At 42.4% G+C, this 21257-nt stretch overlaps 2 protein-coding genes across 2 annotated transcripts; one reads left to right on the forward strand and one right to left on the reverse strand.

The window, feature by feature from the left end:
- The first annotated feature begins 6497 nt into the window (after positions 1–6497).
- Positions 6498–20996, forward strand: LOC114846876 (GRIP and coiled-coil domain-containing protein 2). Its single transcript, XM_029136074.3, has 24 exons — positions 6498–6693; positions 7028–7090; positions 7175–7259; positions 7332–7405; positions 7509–7613; positions 7750–8248; positions 8484–10333; positions 10628–10691; positions 11042–11142; positions 11319–11417; positions 11910–12029; positions 12868–13032; positions 13165–13269; positions 13733–13895; positions 14269–14369; positions 14573–14650; positions 14762–14899; positions 15091–15212; positions 15379–15555; positions 15724–15932; positions 17043–17270; positions 17400–17539; positions 19048–19249; positions 19478–20996. The coding sequence occupies exons 1-24, from the start codon at positions 6688–6690 to the stop codon at positions 19549–19551; spliced, it is 4968 nt and encodes a 1655-aa protein (XP_028991907.1). The 5' UTR covers positions 6498–6687; the 3' UTR covers positions 19552–20996.
- tmem223 (transmembrane protein 223) lies at positions 17643–18699 on the reverse strand. The gene has a single exon (XM_029136087.3). It carries the CDS (start codon positions 18547–18549, stop codon positions 17758–17760), a length of 792 nt encoding a protein of 263 aa, XP_028991920.1. The 5' UTR covers positions 18550–18699; the 3' UTR covers positions 17643–17757.
- Positions 20997–21257: the final 261 nt, after the last annotated feature.

Below are 21257 nucleotides of genomic sequence, written 5' to 3' on the forward strand. Positions count from 1 at the left end.
CTTTATGAGAGTCATTTAAATATGACGTATGATGGGAGTGTCTCTCACACACACACACACACACACACACACACACACACACACACACACACACACACACACACACACACACACACACACACACACACACACACACACACTGTCTGTTGTTTGATTGTTTTACCAGATTTATATCCATAGAATGAATTAATGAATGAATTAATTAAAAATGGTTGTGTGTGTCACCATTGTAATGCAACAAACTGCTATGTTGCTATGTGTTGTGTGTTGTGTGTTGTGTGCTGTGTGTTGTGTGTTGTGTGTTGGACCCAGGTGCTTCCCATGGTCCCATAAGTGGTAATTAATAAATAGACACATTATATATTAACTAATAATTTATTAATTCATAATTAGGAAGTGAAAGTGTCCAGTGGCAAAACCTAGTTGGAGAACACAGCAAAGGCAGAGCATAAATTAAAAATGTTTAGAGACAAAAATAGCATCAGTGATTCTTTTAGTCTTGTGCTTGTATTGTAAGATGTGGAGCAGTGAGATTCTCTAGCTCTGTTTTAAATCAAATTAGGTTTTAATGTACATCGATGAATTCAATATTCATCCGTCATGATTTACATTATGTGCATTTTCAAAGTGACATGTACGTATGTGCTATAGTTTTAGTATAGATCAAGACTAGAATAGACTGGACTAGAATAAAACTAGAATGAAACTAACTGGGTTTATTCTACATTGTTCAAGCACACGTACATCTGATAAACAGCTGTTTTGTGCTTTCCTGCTTTGTACAGGAAACAGCTGAGGGGAATCAAATTATCATTTCTGAATGGGGAAAGATAATCAAATCTAACATTAGCTAACCCATCTACCAAGTTATTGCTCATGTTATGGATTGGGACACCCCTCCACTGCAGAGGAATGACCCTAAAAATGGAATAAAAATACAAAACAACATAGAAATTGTAGTGTTCAATAAATACATTCTGTTTGTGTTGGCACACATGGTTATGTTCCTGTTCCTGTAGAAAAATTCAATGCCTGTGTGTTTCTGTGAGCTCAGAGTGTGTGGTGTATGTTACTGTAGAGCTGCGTCTGGGTTTGGTCTGAGGCAGTGAGAGGGGAAAGTTAAATGGATAAAGCCCAACACACACACACACACACACACACACACACACACACACACACACACACACACACACACACACACACAAATACAAATACCAAGTAAATAAAAACCAAGCCAGAAAATGACCAGCACTTTGAAAAAGACTGTTGGTTCAGAAATGAAAGCTGAGCCAGGATTGTTGCTGATGCAGTGTTGAACCATTTCAGTGGCTATTACAAAATAACTAGTTTGACAAAACAACAGCAGTAGGAAAAAGGGATGCTTTAATTGACCAGTTCTTTAAATAGAAGGCGACTCACTCAGATCTGAACAGAGTGGTTTCCATCAATCTGTAAATTCAAGTTCTGACATTTTGACACCAGTAAACGAGTCGGAACATTGACACTTCTTCTTAGCCTTTCAAGTGAGACCATGCAATAGAAATGATAATGAATGGATGCAGAATAATAATGGAGGTAAAAACAGCTACTACTCTCACTTTTCCATTAATCACATGACGTGAGTGGCGTCAGCATCGGCGGAGACGCGGTAACAGTGAGTGAGTCTTTGTGTAAAATGAAATGCGTTGGGAGAGGAGCGCTGTTTGTATTCAAGCCCAACAAGCTGAATCTAAGTAGAAGATCAATACTGATATCTTTAGGCTGCTAACTGCTCCACTAACATATTATTGATGTCGGGGTCCGGCTGGATTGAATCTGGGCCGCACCCAGCACTTCATCTTCATCAGCACTCAGGGATGCACTGACAGACGAATACAAGGATTCCTCTGGAAACGTGTATATGATGCTCGTGCAGTTCCAAAACGCAGAAAGGTATTATGTGTTAAAGGAACTTTCAAAGTGACTGATGAAGGCAATTACTGTGTGTGATTGGAAAAGGCCTTCGCTGAGCTCAGGTCCATTTGTCCGTTGCTTGACCAGAGATGCATGGCTGTGGGGTTAATGCTTACCCAGGTGCCTTAGGGAGAGCACGGCTACTTATCACTCACCAGCTGATCTCTGTGACCTGGTTAGTTAGCTAATAATTAAACGTTTTAAACACCAGGAGAAGCAATGGAGCTGACATGTTTATTATATTTCAATGTTTAATTTTCTCCAAGAAAATGTCAGGCTACTGACAGAAACAAAGAAACGTGGTGTCACACTGCCACAACTCCACTCAAGGAGGAGATGGGGGTTTGGCCGCTTCACACGCTTTCGCTTGAAAACTCAGGAGATGAGGATAAATAAAGAAACCCAGAGCTTTCGCCCCTCCGCTCTTCCAGTCAGCCCATCAGAGGTTCCTTAAAAAGAGCACACCGTAATTGCTGCTCCTGCTCACGGCTGAGCGTGCTACAGTAGGAGCTCATTAGACTGTAAGTTCAAGCAGTGTTTTAAGGATGAGTAATTCTAGGATTTACGTCTGTGCACATATCATAACTGATGGAAAACCAAATAATAACTCTCTCTCTCTCTCTCTCTCTCTCTCTCTCTCTCTCTCTCTCTCTCTCTCTCTCTCTCTCTCTCTCTCTCTCTCGCTGTCTCGCTCACTCTCTCATACCCTGAAGGTGCTGTAATTCCACTAATGGAGTGCTCACCACTCAGCCAGTTTTCTGACCGTGACTGATGCTGCTTAATTGCAGAAATAATAGAGAGCGTCTCTTCAGCCACTGCTAAATACAGCAGAAATGTTAAAGCTACAAAGCGGGTCGTCACAGTCCAAACATGCTACAGTAGGTGTCACATGGGACTAATAATAAATGATATGTTTACACAGTAATGCTGAATTGGTTGTTTCAGGCCCCATTATTTAGAGTTACATATTTAATGAATAATAAAAAAAAAATGGGATTTACAACTGCAGCAAAAAAAACATGGAAAATTACTATAACACTGTACAAATACAGTATGGATCAAACAAGCAGAGCGTGCTTTTACTCCATCAACTTTCTAGCTTTCACATTAAATCTTCTAGTTATATTACAAAATTGTGTTACATTGCTTCATGATTTAAAAAAACCAACAGGATGTTTACTGATACTGATGAACCAATAACATATTAGATGCCTCCTTGTAACAATCTGACTTTTTCAGATTATAAAAACAATTTTAAATTGTATGTATTATTATATTTTCTGTTTTGTATTTATCTGAAGCAGCTGTATACATGTGTGCTCGGGAGCAGGACATTTGCCAGCAGTTCTATTAGCGCTGATGGAAATTGAGTAGGTGCAGATGAAATACATTCAGTGAAGGTTAAGGCTTCTTACATACACACACACACACACACACACACACACACACACACACACACACACACACACACACACACACACACACACACACACACACACACACACACACACACATCTACAGACCAGTGGTTACGCATCACAACTCCACCAGAATGATAATGAATGACAAGAAACCGGGGGAGAGCACAACACAGGATGGAGAAGGAGCATGAGAGAGGCAGGGCAGTGCCTCATCACTCTCGGGCCACGAGATACTGTGTTGTATCTTCGCTGACACTAATGAAATCAACACTGGCCTGAGCGCGCGTGTGTGTGTGTGTGTGTGTGTGTGTGTGTGTGTGTGTGTGTGTGTGTGTGTGTGTGTGTGTGTGTGTGTGTGTGTGTGTGTGTGTGTGTGTGTGTGTGTGTGTGTTTTCCTAAGAGGCCCATGCATTAAGCAGGGCTGTCATTTCAGGGCTGCTTCCCTTTGCTGGGTGAATGTGTATATTAGCTTTTGTGGTGCATGCGCAACAGACTAACGTACGAAACACTGAAATTGAACAATATGAGTCGTGCTGAGATGAGGGCAATAAGTGCACTATTAATAACTTAGGGCTCTGAGAAAGCTTCCGTTAATAGAGGAAATAAGTGAAACTCCAACATTTGTACAGGATGTGTAAGACATGCCATGAGCGTGTAGACAGAGGCAGAGGATCTGACTGGGGACGAAGGGAAGGAAGAACAGAGGAGGTTTTGTTTATTGCTGCGCTGCCCTGAGAGCAGACGGATGCAGGTTGTGCCGGTTGTCCTTGATGAGCCACCGTTCTCCTGCTGAGCCACCAAAATATTTATATATAACACCCTGACAGCCTATGGGCATGAATAAAAATGGCTTCCTTTACTGCTCATACTTCCTGGAACCTTATTTCGCCTCTCACAATAAGGATAGAGATGTACTACTTCTTTCTAGACGGTCCTCATAAAACTCTAAAGCTGAGCCTCAGGTTAATAGTTGATAGTTATTATTCAGCAAATTCACAAGAAATACTCAGCACGGCTCATTATTAACAGTATGAAAGGAAAATTCATCTTTCACTTCTACATTTGATTAATGATACACAACTCCTCTCACATTACCTTCACTACAGCACCCATGCGTTATTAAGCATGATCCTATTATGCAAAGAGCCAACACTATTAGCAGCAGCTCAGCGCACAGTGACATATTCTGTCATCTTTCAGGAGTCTCGGCTTTGGTCATTTATTAGAAAACCTGTTCTCTCGGGGTCTGCCGGGAGAGGAACAATCTGAGGGGTTCCCACATTAATGCATTAAAATGTCAAAGCTATATGTTAAAATGTCAAACCTATTAATGGCGCTGCCAGTCTGCAGAGCTAAAATGTCAGCAACAAAACAATTGGAGAAGCAACAAACTAAATAAAAAGTGGACTAGGGCAAATACTGAAAGACTCGTGGAAACCAATGCAAATATCAGTGTTGTGATGGTGCTGAAAATGAATGCACACTGTAATAAAAGTGTTATTATTACACAGATTTACAGTCATCTGAGATGCTTGTCAAAGTGTATTTTACCATCATCCATTTATTACAAGCAATAAATTTAATTCAAGCGAGCCAAGCTTTTTTAATCAACTGTGGGTGAAATCAGGTGAGCCAAAGTCATAATCAACGACATGAGTCCAGCTGTTGTTTACTGGATGATAATCAGCAACTCTGTTTCCCTCGGCCCCACTGAGAGGCCTCAATCACACTGTAGGGGGCTGGCGACATCACCACTCGCATGCCACCCAACAAGCACTGATTGGGGAGCATGTTGAATGCGAGAAGTGCAAAGACAACTGGAGCAGGAAACTGGGAACAGGGTGAAGAGGGTCAATCTCAGTAGATAAATGTTCAGCTTAGAGCAGCGGATATGCCATAGAAAACAGGTTAAACGAGCATTTAAAGGCGTAGTTCAACAGCTGCCTGCTGTATCTATGCAAAACGCTTAGAAATAAGATAATACAAGTATAATTTGTTCGGTCATTCTGAAAACACAGTCACTATTCTATTTCTGACAGTAAACATTTGCTAACATCAACATTTGCATTTTCTATTTGTATATTGCATGCGGGAAAGAGACCAGCAAAAGAAAAGGGTGGCAAAGGAGAAAGCGAAAGGCGTTAATGGAGTGTGTGCTGCTCCACCTGATAGACCCAACCAGGCTATTCATTACTCCTGGAACGCCAGCCAGTGTCAGTTATATTACTGTCGTCCCTGATTGACGGCCACGAGTTGGGGGGAAAAATATGGCAGCAAAATACTGCTGGGAGCCCAGGGAGGAGAGGAGGGAGGAGCTGTGATGGATGGGTGTGTTTGACCCAGGCGAGGCGGAAGGCAGAGGTGGGTCTCTTCCAGCTAAGACGGGGAGTCGGCAGAGGCCCTGCCCCTCTGCCCAAAGCATCCCAGCCTTGTCAAGATGAGCGGCATCTCGCTGAACTGCCTCCGTCAGTGCTTCTATCAGCGGTGTCAAAACAGACACTCTCCATATTCAACGGGTAAAACTGGATCTCACGTGATGCGAATGCAGAAGCGTAGCTGAGCTCTGCACTGAGACTGTGACAGGCCTGATGTCAGCATGATGGCAAATACCCTCAACCTCCTTACAACAAGAGCCATAAACAACATCACAGCATTGGACAGCTTTGAGATCTTATTATATGTCCTTACAAAATGTACAAAGTAAAGGAACCATCACAACAGTCACTATTGGGCTTTTATACTGAAAAATTGCTACTTTCACAAACTGCTGATTCCTTTTGTTAATGCTGTCTTGAACCAGTATTAACCCTGTTGTGAATAAGCTTTAATTCAGCATCTGATTCAGCTTTAGGTTTCTCCACCTGTTGATGCATCACTATTGTGGATAAGGATGATAAATATGTAGATGTGGAAAACTTTTTGACCAAACCAAATGTATTACTGCCATGTTTATTTTGCACATTTAAAATTCTGACATATTAGTTTTTATACGTTTGGCAAATGTTCACACATTAACAATGAACAACCTGCAATAGACGTAAATTAAAACCTACTTTATGTTGACTTTGGATCATCATCCGCGTACCAATCCTGCATCCTGTTTAACTTGTGACGTAGCGCCTACTGACGTCATCACGTAGACGATTGCGGAAGTAAGTCGCAGCTTAAACCCTGTAACTCAAAAACAGCAGGGATGTATCCGTGTTAGGGTCCTGTACCGGTTACTGTTTTGGACTTTGTCAGGTCAGGTCAACTTTTATCTCACTGCACCTCTGAGACGACTGAGAATTGACTGAACAGCAGATCGACGGAGATGGAGGTAAATGTTCGGTGTCGAGGGGGTGAGCTAGCTTTAGCCGGTCTGTAACAACTTATTACGCGTGTAGCATCCACGTCTACCCTAACAACATAGCACAACTCATCGACTAATAAAAAAGCGTTACAGTTTAATATGTGCTGCGTCCACAATGCAGCTTTACTGACAATCAGAACATCATAAGCACCAAAGCTGACAGGGAAACTGTTTTATTGCACATGCTTAAGGTCAAACAGCCAAATAATGCCACATAATTCAGCATAATATCCGTTTAGCTTCTAAATCTGATGGATGTAGCAATTACTGGCTTCCATTGCTTTTTATTCCACTGTAATAGGAGCCTGGTGGGACAGGGGCAGAGTCTGCAGCCCCATCACCAGCAGGTGCATCCAAGTCCAAGGTACTGTTAACTCAGCATTTACTGAATTTACTGCTGTTGCATACATGCTTTCTGTGTATAAATTACTTTATATTGCATTCTCAGTTGGATACACTGCCCAAAGATGACCTTATTAAATTTGCCAAGAAGCAGATGGCTGCCATGCAAAAGATGAAGAACAGATGTGCAGGTAGCTAAATCTGTTGATAAAGCTTTCATTTGTGTTTGACTGCATGTGATGTTGTGGTTTTCCTTCTGTCAGATTTGGAAAAAGAAGTTCAGTCCTTGAAACAGCAAGCTGGTAACAGCAGTTCAGACGAGTCTGCACTGATACAGGTTTGTTTGTCTGCCAGCATGTCATTCATGTTTTTATAAACTATGTAAATGTGCTGCACTTAATTTCCATACTGTATCACTCATGGGGTGGATGTGGATATAGGAGCTGACCGAACGGATGGATGTCTTACTACTGGAAAAAGCAGAGACCCAGCAAAATCTTTCACTATGTCGAAAAGACCTAGAGAAGACTAAAGAGCAAGCCAAGGTGAAAAGCAGAAAGGATCTAGTTTTATATTTTACAAAATGTGGTATTTTACTTGGCTAAGTTTATAAATTGAAGTATTCATGCTAATGACAAAACAGCTAATTAAAAGCTTTTGTGCGATTGTTATGTTTTGCAGGGTGATCAAGCATTACTGCAAGGGGAGCTTAAGCACGTGATCGAGGTCCACCAGGAAAAGATAAAGACCCTTGAGGTCAGTATTGAGGTCTCCAACTGCAAACACCAAGAAGAAGTAGCTTATTTCCAGAAATTACTGAAGGAGCAGGAAGAGAGTTACAGAGAAAGCGAAAGAGAGAGGGAGCGGCGAGCCGAAAATGCTGTTGCAAATGCGAATGCAGAAGAAGTCCAACGTTGCCTAGAAGCTCAGCTGGAAACTCTACGGGCTGAACTGGTAGCTATTCAGGAAAGAAAGTCCCAGGATATTACTGAGCTGCAGGAGAGCCACCAAAGGGAGCTGACCAAGGCACAGCAGGAGGTAGAGAACCTTAAGGAGGAGCTGGCTCAGAAGAGTCAACAGCACGAGGAGGAAATGAGAGCTTTGGAGGAGGACTGCGAAATAGAGAGGGAGCGTCTCCTGTTACTTCACGATGAGCTCACTGAGCAGCTCGCTCTCAAAGGTAAAACACTCCACTGAATGTAATATAAGTAGGCAGTTTAAATAGTTGTTTTCTTCATATTCTTTCTTCAAGAATATATATTCTTTTTTAACATGAATTATGTGAACTGGTCCAATCCTAAATAAAAATGTAATTTTTCCTTGACTACAGAAATTGAAACTATTATTTTCATTTTCTTTTATGTATAATGTTTATATGAAGATGAAAACATTTTGACTTTCTGAATCAACAACAGACAGTTACCTGCAGGATGTGCAGGAAGAAGATGAGGAAACTACCCGTGGTTCAGGAATTGCCAAAATGCTGGAGCTATCTGGTTTGTCACAGGGTGACTCCAGCCACAGTGATGGAGTTGAGACGGAGGCCAGAAGATTGAAAGCGGCTCTGGATGATCTTCAAGCCCAGAACACAATGTTGCAGGATGAGCTCACACTGATCAGTAATGTGAAAGGAGAGCTGGAGGCAGAGCTGGAGAGGACCAAGGAGGAGTTCCAGATGGAAAGAGAGGAGCTGGAGTTCAAAATCAATGAGCTGCAACTGACCAGGGAAAGTGCAGCCAGTCACCCTGCAATGACCCTGGATCCCGAGCAACAAGAAATCCAAGGAGAATGTAATCAGTCAGTACTCAGTGTTGCCCAAGGTCAAAGTGATGCAGAGCAGCAGGAGCTGAATGAGACCCTGAGGGCACAGTGTGAGACTTTGATTAGAGAGAGAGAGTCTGCCCTGACTGAGTGTCAACACCTGAGGGACATACTTCAAGGTTTAGGGACAGAACTGAGTGAGAAGACAAATGAATTTGTTCTTCAGTACCAAACCATGAAGGAGCAGGGGGCTAAAACTGTACGTGAACTTCAAGACAATGTCGAAGAACTCACCCAGCAGAAAGAAGAACTGCTGGTGAAGGTCAATGAGGTTACAGAGGAGAAAAACACCCTGATGGAGGACATGAAAGAACTGAAGCTGAAGCTTGAGCTTTCAGCTGATGAGGACCAGAAACTCCAAGCATCTGTAGAGGAACAAAAAAGTTTAGCTTGTGACCTACAACAGTCTGTGGAGGAATTAACCAAGCAGAATGAGGAGATCCTGTCAAAGCTGCAGATGAATGAAAATATGACTGAAGACCTCAAAGAGACTGTCAACGTGCTGACTGAGGAGCGAGATAAACTGCAGTCATTGCTTCAAGTCCAAAAAGAGCAAATGGAAAAGATGAGTGATGAGAAAGCAAAAGAATTTGAGACACATCTGGAGGAGAAGGAGAAAGAGACACTTTTGATGAGAGATGAGACAGAGAAGGAGATGCAGTGCATGAGAAAAGAGATGGAGGATAAAGTGCAAGATCTAAAAGAGGAAAAGGAGAATATGGAAAAGAGTCTGAAAGAGGAGGTGGGGATGAGACAGACAACAATTTCTGATTTAGAAGAGACTGTCAAGGAGCTGTCTACAGAAAAGACTGACCTCCATCAGAAACTGGAAGAGACATCCTCAGAGAGGAACACTTTAGCCTCCAAGCTGGCAGATCTGGAGGCTCAGCTAGTGCAACAGATGTCTGAAAAGCATGACCTAGAGTCAAAGCTAAATTCCTTGACAATGGAGGCAGAACAGGCCCACGCCTCTATCAGAGCTCTGGAAGGAAATCAGTCTGAAGTTATCATAAATGCCACCAAAGAGGCAGAGGAGCTCCGTTTACGTGTAGAGGAGCTGGAAAAGGAGAGAAATCATCTGAGAAGCAGCCTTGAAGAGGCTCAGGGAGAAGCAGGAGTAGAGGAGATGCAGAAGGAGCTTCAGGCCCACATCACAGACCTGGAGCAGGAGAGGAACATGCTGAGAAACAATTTGGAGGATGTGATGAAGGACACAGAAGGGCTGCAAAGGGACCTGCAGGAAATGAAGTTGCTCAACGAGAAGATTAGCAGCGAGAACAAGAAGCTGCAGGCTCAGATTTCTCACATGATTCAAGAGAAGGAAGAGAAAGACAATGCAGAGACTGATGGAGAAATGGAGAAAGAAAGAGGAAAGGTCAGAGATCAGCTGATGGAGAAAGATGCACTCATCTCTCAGCTGGAGTGTGAGATGGCTGCTCTCAAGGTCGGTGAATAGGCCTTTTGTTATAATTAGGCACATTCTATCAACGTTAATAACTCTATTATTAGATGAACACGTTCTAGCTAATGGGCCCTGAACCCTTGAGAGAATGGTGACTTCATTATAACAACAAGGATTCTGAATATTAGCAAAATATGAATATTAATTGAAAATATGAATATAAAATTAATTAATTAATAATATTAATTGAAAATATTATTAATATACTGCCTGATTTATGTGTTTTCTTCTTCTATTTCTACCCCACTTTGCTTCTTCTTTCTGTCACACTCTCAGGAGTCAGTTGCCCAAAGTGCCTCCTCTAAAGAAAATTCAGCTAACGAGACAACTAATAAAATAGGTACGGAGGAAACGGGTGCCTGTGTTCATTAAAGCTATAACGGCTGTAATGCTGAAATCGTGGAAGTGCTGTCTTCCAGACATCCCCTCCAGTCAATCCACTGCAATATCCTGTTTTTTTTACAGTATGGTTCGCTGCACAATAATACTGGCTCTATGATGGCTGCACCCTTAGATATGATATTTCTTGGTGTAAGAGCACTAAATTAATTAAAGGGGGAAAAAATAACAAATGCAAACTCTGAAATATGAATCAGAATGTGGCTCGGGTATTGGGTTTCGAACCAAACCATGCAAATGAGTATAAAGAGTTCACAGTTGTAAAGCTTGTACAATTTCCAATTTCCACAGCTCTCATGGAGAAGGAAAGCAAAGAGAAGGATGAAAGGATGAACAAAATAAAGGCAGTGGCTGTCAAAGCAAAGAAAGAGCTGGACGTTAGCAAGAAAGAGGTACAGTGACGTCTTGTCGGGAACACAGTATTTGAAAAATCTCTCATTACTGTTTATGACAAGCAGGAACCCAAACAATGCATTGGGCTGCAAATTCCAACTTTTAACAGTTGCCTTATTATTACTCAAACCACTGATTGAGCATAAGTGAAGCAATTATTGGTGTTTTTTTCTAGGTCATTACACTCAAAGAGGAATTAGAAGTGCTGAAAAGTGAAAAAGAGAAAACGAACAGCTCCATGAAGGATATCATCCATTGTGCTGAAAGCTACAAGGTAAGAATAAGAATAAGAAAACCTTTAATAGTCCCGCAGTGGGGAAATTACCTCTCACAACAGCAGTACAGATGAGCAAGAATACAGGTACAGAACAGTTTGTGTTGGCAAAAAATGCTAATCAAGTGTCATTCCATTAGCTGCTCAGTTAGAAATATTTGATTTTTAAGCAAAGAGTACAATGTAACATGGCCTAGAATAAAATTTATATTTTTTGATTGGTGATTGAATGTTTGATAAATTTGCATGCAATTCAAATTAGTTAGTAATTGGAAGGTGGAGAAGTGGAAGGATACTCATGTGGCCGCTCTAAACACTCCCCAGACGGTGCTGTGCTTTATGACCAAGTCTCCATTAGAGAAGAAACCACTCCGTTGTGTCTAATGAGAGTCCCCCCCCCCTTCTCAATTGTAAATGCAGCTCATATTTAAGATGCATAGTGTTTTCCTTCGCTAAGCTGTTCGCTCGGCTTCCGGTAATGTGCGTGTGCAGAACCTGCAGATAGATTACGACAAGCAAACGGAGCAACTGGATCAGGAGAGAGAGAAGGTGGAGGCGGCAGAAAGACAGATTGCTGAGCTGACCAAGCGACTCAGCAGTGCTGTCTCGCAGGTAATACACACTCGGTCAAACACACACACACACACACACACTTACACACCAGCTGCTCTCATCCACAACTAAATCTAAGCAGTGCTACTTTTGTCCAGTGATATGTATCCCAGAAAACCAACATAAGTCTATTCCCATTTGATTTACAGTGAGTCATTTAACCCAGCTGTGTTTGACAGCCTGGCACCCACAGATAGCCCATCAAATGCAAATGGGTGAGCTGTGGAGAGATTGTGTTGTCTTCTCCCCAAGCTCATAACTGTCTTTTTTCCCCATTGAGAGAACAACAGGCAGGTAAATGGAGCAGACTATAGCTTCCATCTGCTCTGTGTTAGCGTAGCACCATTTTGCGAAACACAGGCTTACTCTTGTGTGCGCTCATGGGTCTCGAGGGAGCACGCCGACTGGAAGGTAGGCTGGGATCTCGCTGTGCGTCTGGACATCTCTGTTTACCAATCATTGCTTCAGTGTTCGGCTGACAGATGATGGGAGTTGGTGGCGGCGGCGGCTGCTGGTTCAGTGGCCCTTGCAGAGAAAGCCCACAGAGCCCGCCGCTGTCAGATTTGCATGAACGACTTTAAAAATGTGTCACGTGTGTTCACGCTTGCTTACATTCTCCACATTTTTATGTAGAAACTTAACTCAAGACTGTTGCTTTCACACATAAGCAATACTTACTATATGACAGCTACCAAAACCGATTTGATTTTAGTGAAATAAATATACAAATAATGATTTAGATTAGTAACCATTGTCCTGCAGTGCTTTAGTTTTCACAAGCCGTGAGCTGTTGCCGTTTGGAGGTGGAAACTCACTTGGCATGTACTTACTTTAACAGAAGGACACACTAAGCAGTGAGAAGGAGGACCTCTTGGCCAGTATGGAGACCATAAGGAACACGGTCAGGCAGCTGGAAGCCCAAAACCAGGAGCTGCAAAAACAGTCAGCCAGTGTGGATAGAGACCTGCTAACTGAGAGAGCAATGAAGGAACAGAAGATGAAGGTAGAAACTCAGAGATGAGCATGCAACCTCTGCTTTTTACTGTACTATTTCATCACATAAAACCTGCCATATACAGTGGGCTTGTGGCTCACCTAAACCCCATTTGTGTGTCTGTATTCCTTGCCTCTTCAGGACTTGTCATCTGCCATGAAGGAGGTGGAAGAGCTGACAGCCCAGCTCCGCAGGCAGCAGCAGCAGTCTCAGCAGACTGCCCAGGAGCTGGAGCAGCTACGCAAGGTACACACTCGGACACACAAGTGCTTCTTAGACACTGCTGTGTCTCTGAGGGCCTGTCCAGTCAAGCGACTGGACTGGAGATGGCCGGCCTGCAGCCACAGCAGCATCTCTCGGAGAGAACAAGAGCAATCCTAGCCCACAGCGCAGGAGCTGCTGTTGCTTTTCCATTAGTGGAGACCTAAAAAGTACAGTGGTGTACGTGGAAGTAGCCCGGAGGTCGGACTTTGTTATTGTCCATCTTGTTAGTTCAGTGTAACTAACACTGAAAGTGCTGAAAGTGATGTTTGAGAGAAAGAAAAACAGGCATGGGAAAGAAATCTACTGTATACCATATGGACACAATTGCTTAAACCGGAAGGACCTTCAAATTTGTTTTGTCTCTGTAAATCCATGCTTCAAATTGTTTAATTTCCAACTGTATTATTGATGTGGAAATAATGTTTTATGTTGCCTCTGCCTCTAGGAGGCGCAGCAGAGCTCCCTGCTCGACATGGAGATGGCCGACTACGAGCGTCTGGTCAAAGAGCTCAATGCCAAACTCTCAGAGAAGGATGAGTGTGCTGAGGGGTTGACTGCTCAGATAAATACGCTTGTGCAGAAGGAGGAAACGCTCAAACAGGAAATTGGTACGACTTTCTTCTTATTTAAATTACTTTTAGATTCCATAACAACAAAAATTAGGACCTTTTATAACAGTGGTTACAACTTTTCGTTTTTGAAAGTTGATCATACTTGGAAAGGTTTTTCACAACACACAGCAAGTTTTTCACAAGTCAAATTCACAAATATTAAACATCCATTAATTCAACAAAGACCTAATAATATTCTGTCTAGGTTTAATTTAATTTCCCCTCGTTCTCACTCCAAAAGTCCTTTTGCCACAATGAAAGCAAAACTCTGTAAAAACATCCTTAAATTAAAATTATTCCAAATGAATTGGACTCAAAACTGATTTACGTATTGCTGTGTCTGTCTGTTCATGTGCATGCTTATCTTCAGAGGCTTTGAAGTCCCAGCAGGAGCAGGGGGAGGAGAAAACTGCCAAGATGAAACAACTGCTGGTGAAGACCAAAAAGGACTTGGCCGATGCCAAGAAACAGGTCTGTTTGCACACGTGTGTTTGTACGTGTATCTTACAGCATTTCTCATTATTGACATAACATTGATTCCTGATCGGTGTAAATTGTGCAGCCATTCTGTGTAACCTGTGATTTTTAAATATTTCCATATTTTTGTATATATAGATGTATTTACATTTTGACCCTGCGTGTCTCACTTAGCATCTGTGTTTACATGAGTGCAGGAAGGCTCCCTCATGATGGTGCAGGCCTCGCTGAAAGGGGAGCTGGAAGCCAACCAGCAACAGCTCGAAAGCTCAAAGGTAACGAGCAAAATACAGCAGACATTTTCTAGACTGCTCCTCAAGTCCCTGAAACATTCCACTTTGAAACTCAATATGTTGGTTATAAATTAAGTGTGTGTCTGGGCTTAGATTGAGATTTGTGAGCTGACAGCTGAGCGGCATCGTCTACAAGAGCAGCTGAGGTCTGCATCAGAACAGCATCAGAGAACAACCAGTTCGCTGCAGCAACGCATCATCAGCCTGCAGCAGGACAGAGACACCACTAAGGTTTGTTTGTTTGATTTGTCCCACCGGCTTTTACACAAATAGAGCATAAACCATTACACTGACTTCATTAGATTATGAAGGTGTGCTGCTCAAAAGTGCAGCATCACTTGGGGTTGTCTCAAACTGATTATTGCTGTTTTATTTCTTTGTGTTGACCCCGTATCTCTGGCTCACATTTGTGTTGATTCCAGGCTGAGCTTGAGGCCACGACTGGCGAGTTTGAGAATTACAAGGTTCGAGTTCACAATGTGCTCAAACAGCAGAAGAGCAAAACCAATTCTCAAACTGAGGGAGACTCGGGCAAAATGGAGAGGTAAGTACAGTTACTGATTTATGTCATGTTAAAGGATCTAACTTTAATACTTGCATAAATGTCAGATTCAGCACATTGAATTCAAGACGACACTGTATCTTGGTAAGCTTTTACTTTGATAGGCGCCAGGTAACACTTTTCCGAATGATTGCTTTATGTTCGGCAGAGAGCAGTTGTCCTCTCAGGTAGAGCAGCTGAGGACCAGGCTGGCAGAGAACCAGCAGAGCCTCCAGAGCACCACAGTTGAGCTGCAGCAGCTCCAGACTGAACACGACACTCTGCTGGAAAGACACAACAAAATCCTGCAGGAAACTGTTAGCAAGGAGGCAGAACTCCGGGAGAGGTGAGCTGCCTCCTTTATGTTTAGCATCTGCACTGTGAAAAGTCAGATTGATTTAGTGTTAGGATACAAATGCCATAAAAACCTATTTAGACTTAGCAAGAAGATGCTACTGTTGTCCTGAACGCAGCTAAACTCCTCTGTTAACTCTCCCTCTGTCTCCACCTTCAGGCTGCTGTCACTGCAATCAGAGAACATGGCTCTGCGCTCAGACGTGACGCAAGCTCAGGCCGACCTGTCCTCCCAGGTGGAGGCCCAGCGTCAGACCTACAGGGAGCAGCTGCGGAAGCTGCAGGACGACCACCGGGCCACTGTGGAGACCCTGCAGGGCCAGCTGACGCGTGTCGAGGAGCAGCTCTTCAACCTGCAGAGCCAGAACAGTAAGGGCTGGTGCCAAGAGGTGCAGACGTGCGTCTTTAGTGTCTCTAAGTAACAGCAAACACAAGGAGCGAATGAATAGTATCACACAGTAAACATGTCAGCGTCGAGTGTTCCTTTCTGTCTTGTTTACTCCAATGACAGAGCTGATGGAGGAGAGAACCACAGTGAGGCTTGGATGGTTTTTGCTGTGTTTATCAGTGGAAGTTCATTCATCACCTCCCACACATCTGCCCTGTGGAGTTGAACAGTGGTTGTTAGTGTGTGCGCACATGTGTGTTTCTTTTGACACTTGGGCATGGCCAGGTGTTGGCCAGGCTCTGTTCCCGCCTCTCAGTGTGGCAGACGGCTCACTGTGGCATCTGGACAGACTCTTCATTAGTGGTTCACACATGCATGCCAGGATTACGCCGATATATGGAGTCAGTATTAATGTGGAGAGAAAGTCATATTTGTGGCTTTTTACTACTATACTGGGATTTTTTCGCAGTTAAAATGCAGAAGGGTTTATCTTCAGAGTATTTTACAGGTCTTATTGAGCAGGTGGCTCATTAAACCGCTGGCTCCTGAACAGTTTTCACTGGCCTAAACTGTATATTTTTTTTATACAAAGCTTAAATTTGGTTCTATTCATTCTGCATTAGATATAGTGTAGTAGAAGCCACACACAAAGTGACCTATGCACACAGTGGAACTTCAGCATTGTGCTGTTGTCTCTCTACACTGTAAGACACATTATTTTTTCAGACTAGAGGTAGGAAAATGAGGGAATTGGTGAGGAGTCTGGCATCTTGGTTCAGTTTCAGGTCCATTAATCGCAATTTTCTCTCTTGTCCACCCACTCTCTCTCGAGCTCCTCGTTCTTCCTTCATAACCTTCTCCTTACCCTAGTTGTTCATGTCAGAGGAGCAAGATGAACACTAGAGTGTGTCTGGTGCCCCCCAATGTTAAAGTGAGATAGTGGAAAGATTTTTGTCTTGAGAAAGCTATAAGTGGTGAAGCATTGTTACTGTAATCAGAGAATTATAAAACAATTGCATTAATTGTAAATATTGTATAACATGGACTCGCTTGCTAAAAAATTGTATTGCCAACTTAACATCCACTTTCAGGTGCAGTTTCGGTCCAGTCCAGCCGTAAGTCACTGGCCTTAGATCTACAACGCAGAAATACAGATCAGACTCTGCCAGGGCTGGGATTAATGGCCCTCAGTGACCTCCAGTCTATGGCCAGAGAGGAGGGTGAAGGTATGGAGACATCTGAGAATGAGAACCTCTCTCCTGCACTTACACCACTGCCCTCTCTGGAGCAGCTTCTCACATCCCCGGATCCCAAACAAGGTGTGTTTAACAGCAGAGGTGCCCCCACAACATCAATTCATACACACTTCACATATCTCACAAACTGGAACCTATTCTAGCAGCAACAAACTTTTCTGACCCCGATCTAACTTGAACTGTTTTCTGTAGAGCCTTTTGTGTGGTCGGTGGAGCCAACCAAAGAAGAGCTCACTCAAAAGCTGACAACCACCGCGCGCAGCATGGAGCACATGAACAGTCTGCTGCATGAAACTGAAGCCACCAATGCTGTTCTCATGGAGCAGATCACTGTACGTACAGTACACACACAACAGGAAACAGCAAATCAGATCTTACTCTCATAACTTTTTTTTCCAGCACTAGACATTCAAGCAAATAATGCCAAACCAGTCCTCATTTTATATCTAAGAGATTTTATTGCAGTGACAACAAACAAGCCGACAGAAGTGCTCATTCCATATATTTATGTAAAATGTGTTCAATAGTCTCTCCTAGGGAAAATCCAAGCTTAAAGTGGTCGATATGCTCCAACAGTGATGTCAAAAAGCCGAGCGTTGTTCACAGTCCCCTCTTTATCCAGAAGAAAGTACAACTTGTGACCTTTGACCCTGAGAGGGATGAATGAGGGGGACTCATGCCTGTGAGCGTGACAGGCGACCTGATTCAGTGGGACGGTTATCTTCTGACCTCGGCCTGGTCCCAACGGTGACTGTGTGAAAACTGTCACCATCCGCCCTCCTTGGTGTAAAATCACCCGTTGCACAGAGCGACGGCAAAACACGATGCCGAAGCCCACGATCCCTGCTCCTATAGCCAAACATCCCATCGTGAAGCCGTACCTCCAGGCGTTTGACCCCAGGTTCATCTCAAAACTCCACATCCCAGCAAGCCCGGTGGTGGTGATGGCGCCCTTGGCTTTGTCTTTCTCTGAAGCGCCCCTTGCGTCTTTGAGCTCGGTGTAGGCGAAGTGAGCCATGTATGTCCAGAAAAGAAACTGGCCGCCGCAGAAAAACGAGAGAAGCCGGAAGTAGCGAGTCCTGTCGTGCTGGAACAGGGTGACGTCCCTGGAGGGCTGCGTGGAGGTGCAGAGGCTGCGACGGGCCGTCGCACCGAAGCGGCTTGCGTGGATAAATATCGCACGGCCCAGATCAGAAAAGCATAAAAGTCGATTGTTCACGCAGCTGCTCGATAAAGTCTCTGTGGACTTCGACGCGTTTCTGGCACCTTGCTGAATGTTAACGGGCCGAAACTGTCTGGCGTAACATTGCAGGCCGCCACGCAGCAAACGCTCTAGTCCCATGTTTAACTGTATGGGTCTTTTTTTATTTTTAGCAGAATTCTACTCTATGTAAACGTTTGTAGTTAAACCAGCCCATTAATGTTTCGCCCCGAACAGTGTCTTCCTAGAGGGCGCCGCCATATTTGTTACGTTTGACGTACGCGTTGACTACGGAAAGTAGAGGGGTTCAAAATTTCTCGCCCATGTAAAACGCGCAATAGAAATAATTGATTAGAGAATTGTGATGTTTATTTTATTCGTTATATTGCGTCTTCATGATGTATACTACCTTCTAATATTAAAGTAGCCACGTTTTTGTCACAGTACGTAAAGTAATAATCGAAAAAAAATGGTACTGTTGGTGCTTGGTATTGCGTCTGTGGAAAAACTTGTTTTTTGCGATTCTAACAATTAAAATGTTAATAAGTCCACACTAATATCAACAGTATAAATTCACTTGATATTTTTTTATTTCATATTTTGTTGATTACTTATGTTTGATATTTTCCACTTGCCTAGTTGCTGAAGAGTGAAGTTCGTCGTCTTGAGCGAAATCATGAGAGGGAGAAGAGTGTGGCCAACCTGGAGTATCTGAAGAACGTCCTTCTGCAATTCATCTTCCTGCGATCGGGCAGTGAGAGGCAGGCGCTTTTGCCTGTTATTCACACTATGCTTCAGCTAAGTCCAGACGAGAAGAGCAAACTGGCTGCTATAGCACAAGGTACAGTATGGATTTGATGAACATTCTTCACTTGAACTTGAACTGATCAGCACTTACAGGTATGTAGAAAATAGGTTGCATCAAAGTTCTGTGTGTTAATTACACACACACTTATCAAACAAAATAGAAAAAACATTGCATATTATATTATTGCACATTATATTTTTTGTTATTTGTTGTATAATTTCCTCCTTCGAGCATCTCTAACAGATCTCTTTGTCTCTATAGGTGAAGAGGAGGGGTCTGGGGCTCGCGGCTCAGGCTGGACCTCTTATCTTCACAGCTGGTCTGGAATCAGATAGAATCAATGACCAACCAATCCAACATATTCTTCAGCTGAGCATATATTGAGTATCTACTACAGCATGTTAATGGGCATTTTTCTGTGAAAAGCTGTGCATATTTAAAATGGGGCAACTGATGGGGACTTTACAACCGGTGGGACCAAGGAATGTACAAGGGAAAATCATCAGGTGAAGATATTAGGTGAAAGTAAAACCAGAACACATTACATTAGATTCTTTCCAATGAATGTTAACTGTAAAATATTTTAGTTTTCCTTATTCTGTTGACATGCACCTGTAACATTTGCTGGAAAATCAAGGTTATACTTGCTTGAAGTGAAATTCATAATTCATAAGCTGTCATAATGACAATATTTAGTGAAAAAAATAAATGGTTTTATTTTCTTCTATAGTTAGTACATGACGTTTTGAGGATAATAATCATGGAAGCTACTTTGATGGAATGATACTACTTGAACATAACTTTCATATTTTACTGTTTTGACTCTTGAAGTGTGCTTTTACCATGTAGCAGGCTACTGCTTTACATTTCCTTAAGCTCATTTTAAATTCACAACATACCTTTTTTCACATTCCTAGTGGCAGTGTGTGCTTCTTATTCATTACAACTCGGTATGTATCATTTAAGTTGCTCAGGTAACATCAACTCTGCTTACCCACTTTGTCTGAAAGAATAAAACTATTTTTCAAGTATGTAATAAACAAGACAAGAGTCCTGTAATGCAGAGTCCTTTGGAAAACCGATATCAGTGTGATTTGTGCTAAAACATATTAAACATGCTAGTGTGGCCCATTTATGACTTTCCAATATGTCTATAATTTCAACTGAAGTACACATTTACTTGTGTTACTAACTTCTCCTTGATGTTTTCTGCTGTATAAAATGTGTAATGATTCCTCAGATTTAGCCATTCCCTGTAAAACACATCCACACACTTCTCATATGAATACATAGTGTTATTAGTCCAACCAATGATTTGCCTGCTTATTCCTCATTCAGGTGGCCGCTTTTTTATTGCTTCAGCATAGGTGAATGTACTTTTATCAAAGCATTTATATTTATGTAGTGTGACAATAGTTCACCCTACGAGAGATCACAGTAACAAATCTTATCTTCAAGACTTTGAATGAGGAATTACCGTTTGTTCATGCCTTCACTGTAAATTCCAGTCATGTTGAGTGCTGAGAGCTTATTTTACTTAAAAATGCAACATATGTTTTTCAGAGACTGTTTTGGGTTTTTACTGTTTTAAACTGTAACAAAAATAAAGTTAATACGGATAGGAATGTTTCTGGTGTTCTGGCTTCTGACCACCCTTATATCTATTTATTGTCATTTATTTTCATTCAAAACTCGTTAACAGTGTTTGGAAGGGAGACGAGGTGCACATTACCTTTCAGTTTCAGTGTTTGTGGGACTGAATAAATCCATATTGAATTTCTTGCACTGATGTTTTTTGCTGCTGGATGGAGTTCCTCATCCCTCTAGAATGAGGGAAGGGGGCGTAGGGACTTTCCTTTTAAGGAAATATATGTAGTTGCTACTATCGTGACGTAGTTGGAGGAGGAAAAAACAAGTAATAGTAACAGTCAGTGGAAAGAAAGGTACGGAAGCTGTAACTCCCCCGAAGAACGTCAAATTAGATGTCTGGTATCCCTTTCAATAATTGTTCCGAAAAATACTTAAAAATAAATAATTATAT

This window comes from Betta splendens, chromosome 21, assembly GCF_900634795.4.
Source record: "Betta splendens chromosome 21, fBetSpl5.4, whole genome shotgun sequence".
Lineage (NCBI taxonomy): Eukaryota > Metazoa > Chordata > Actinopteri > Anabantiformes > Osphronemidae > Betta > Betta splendens.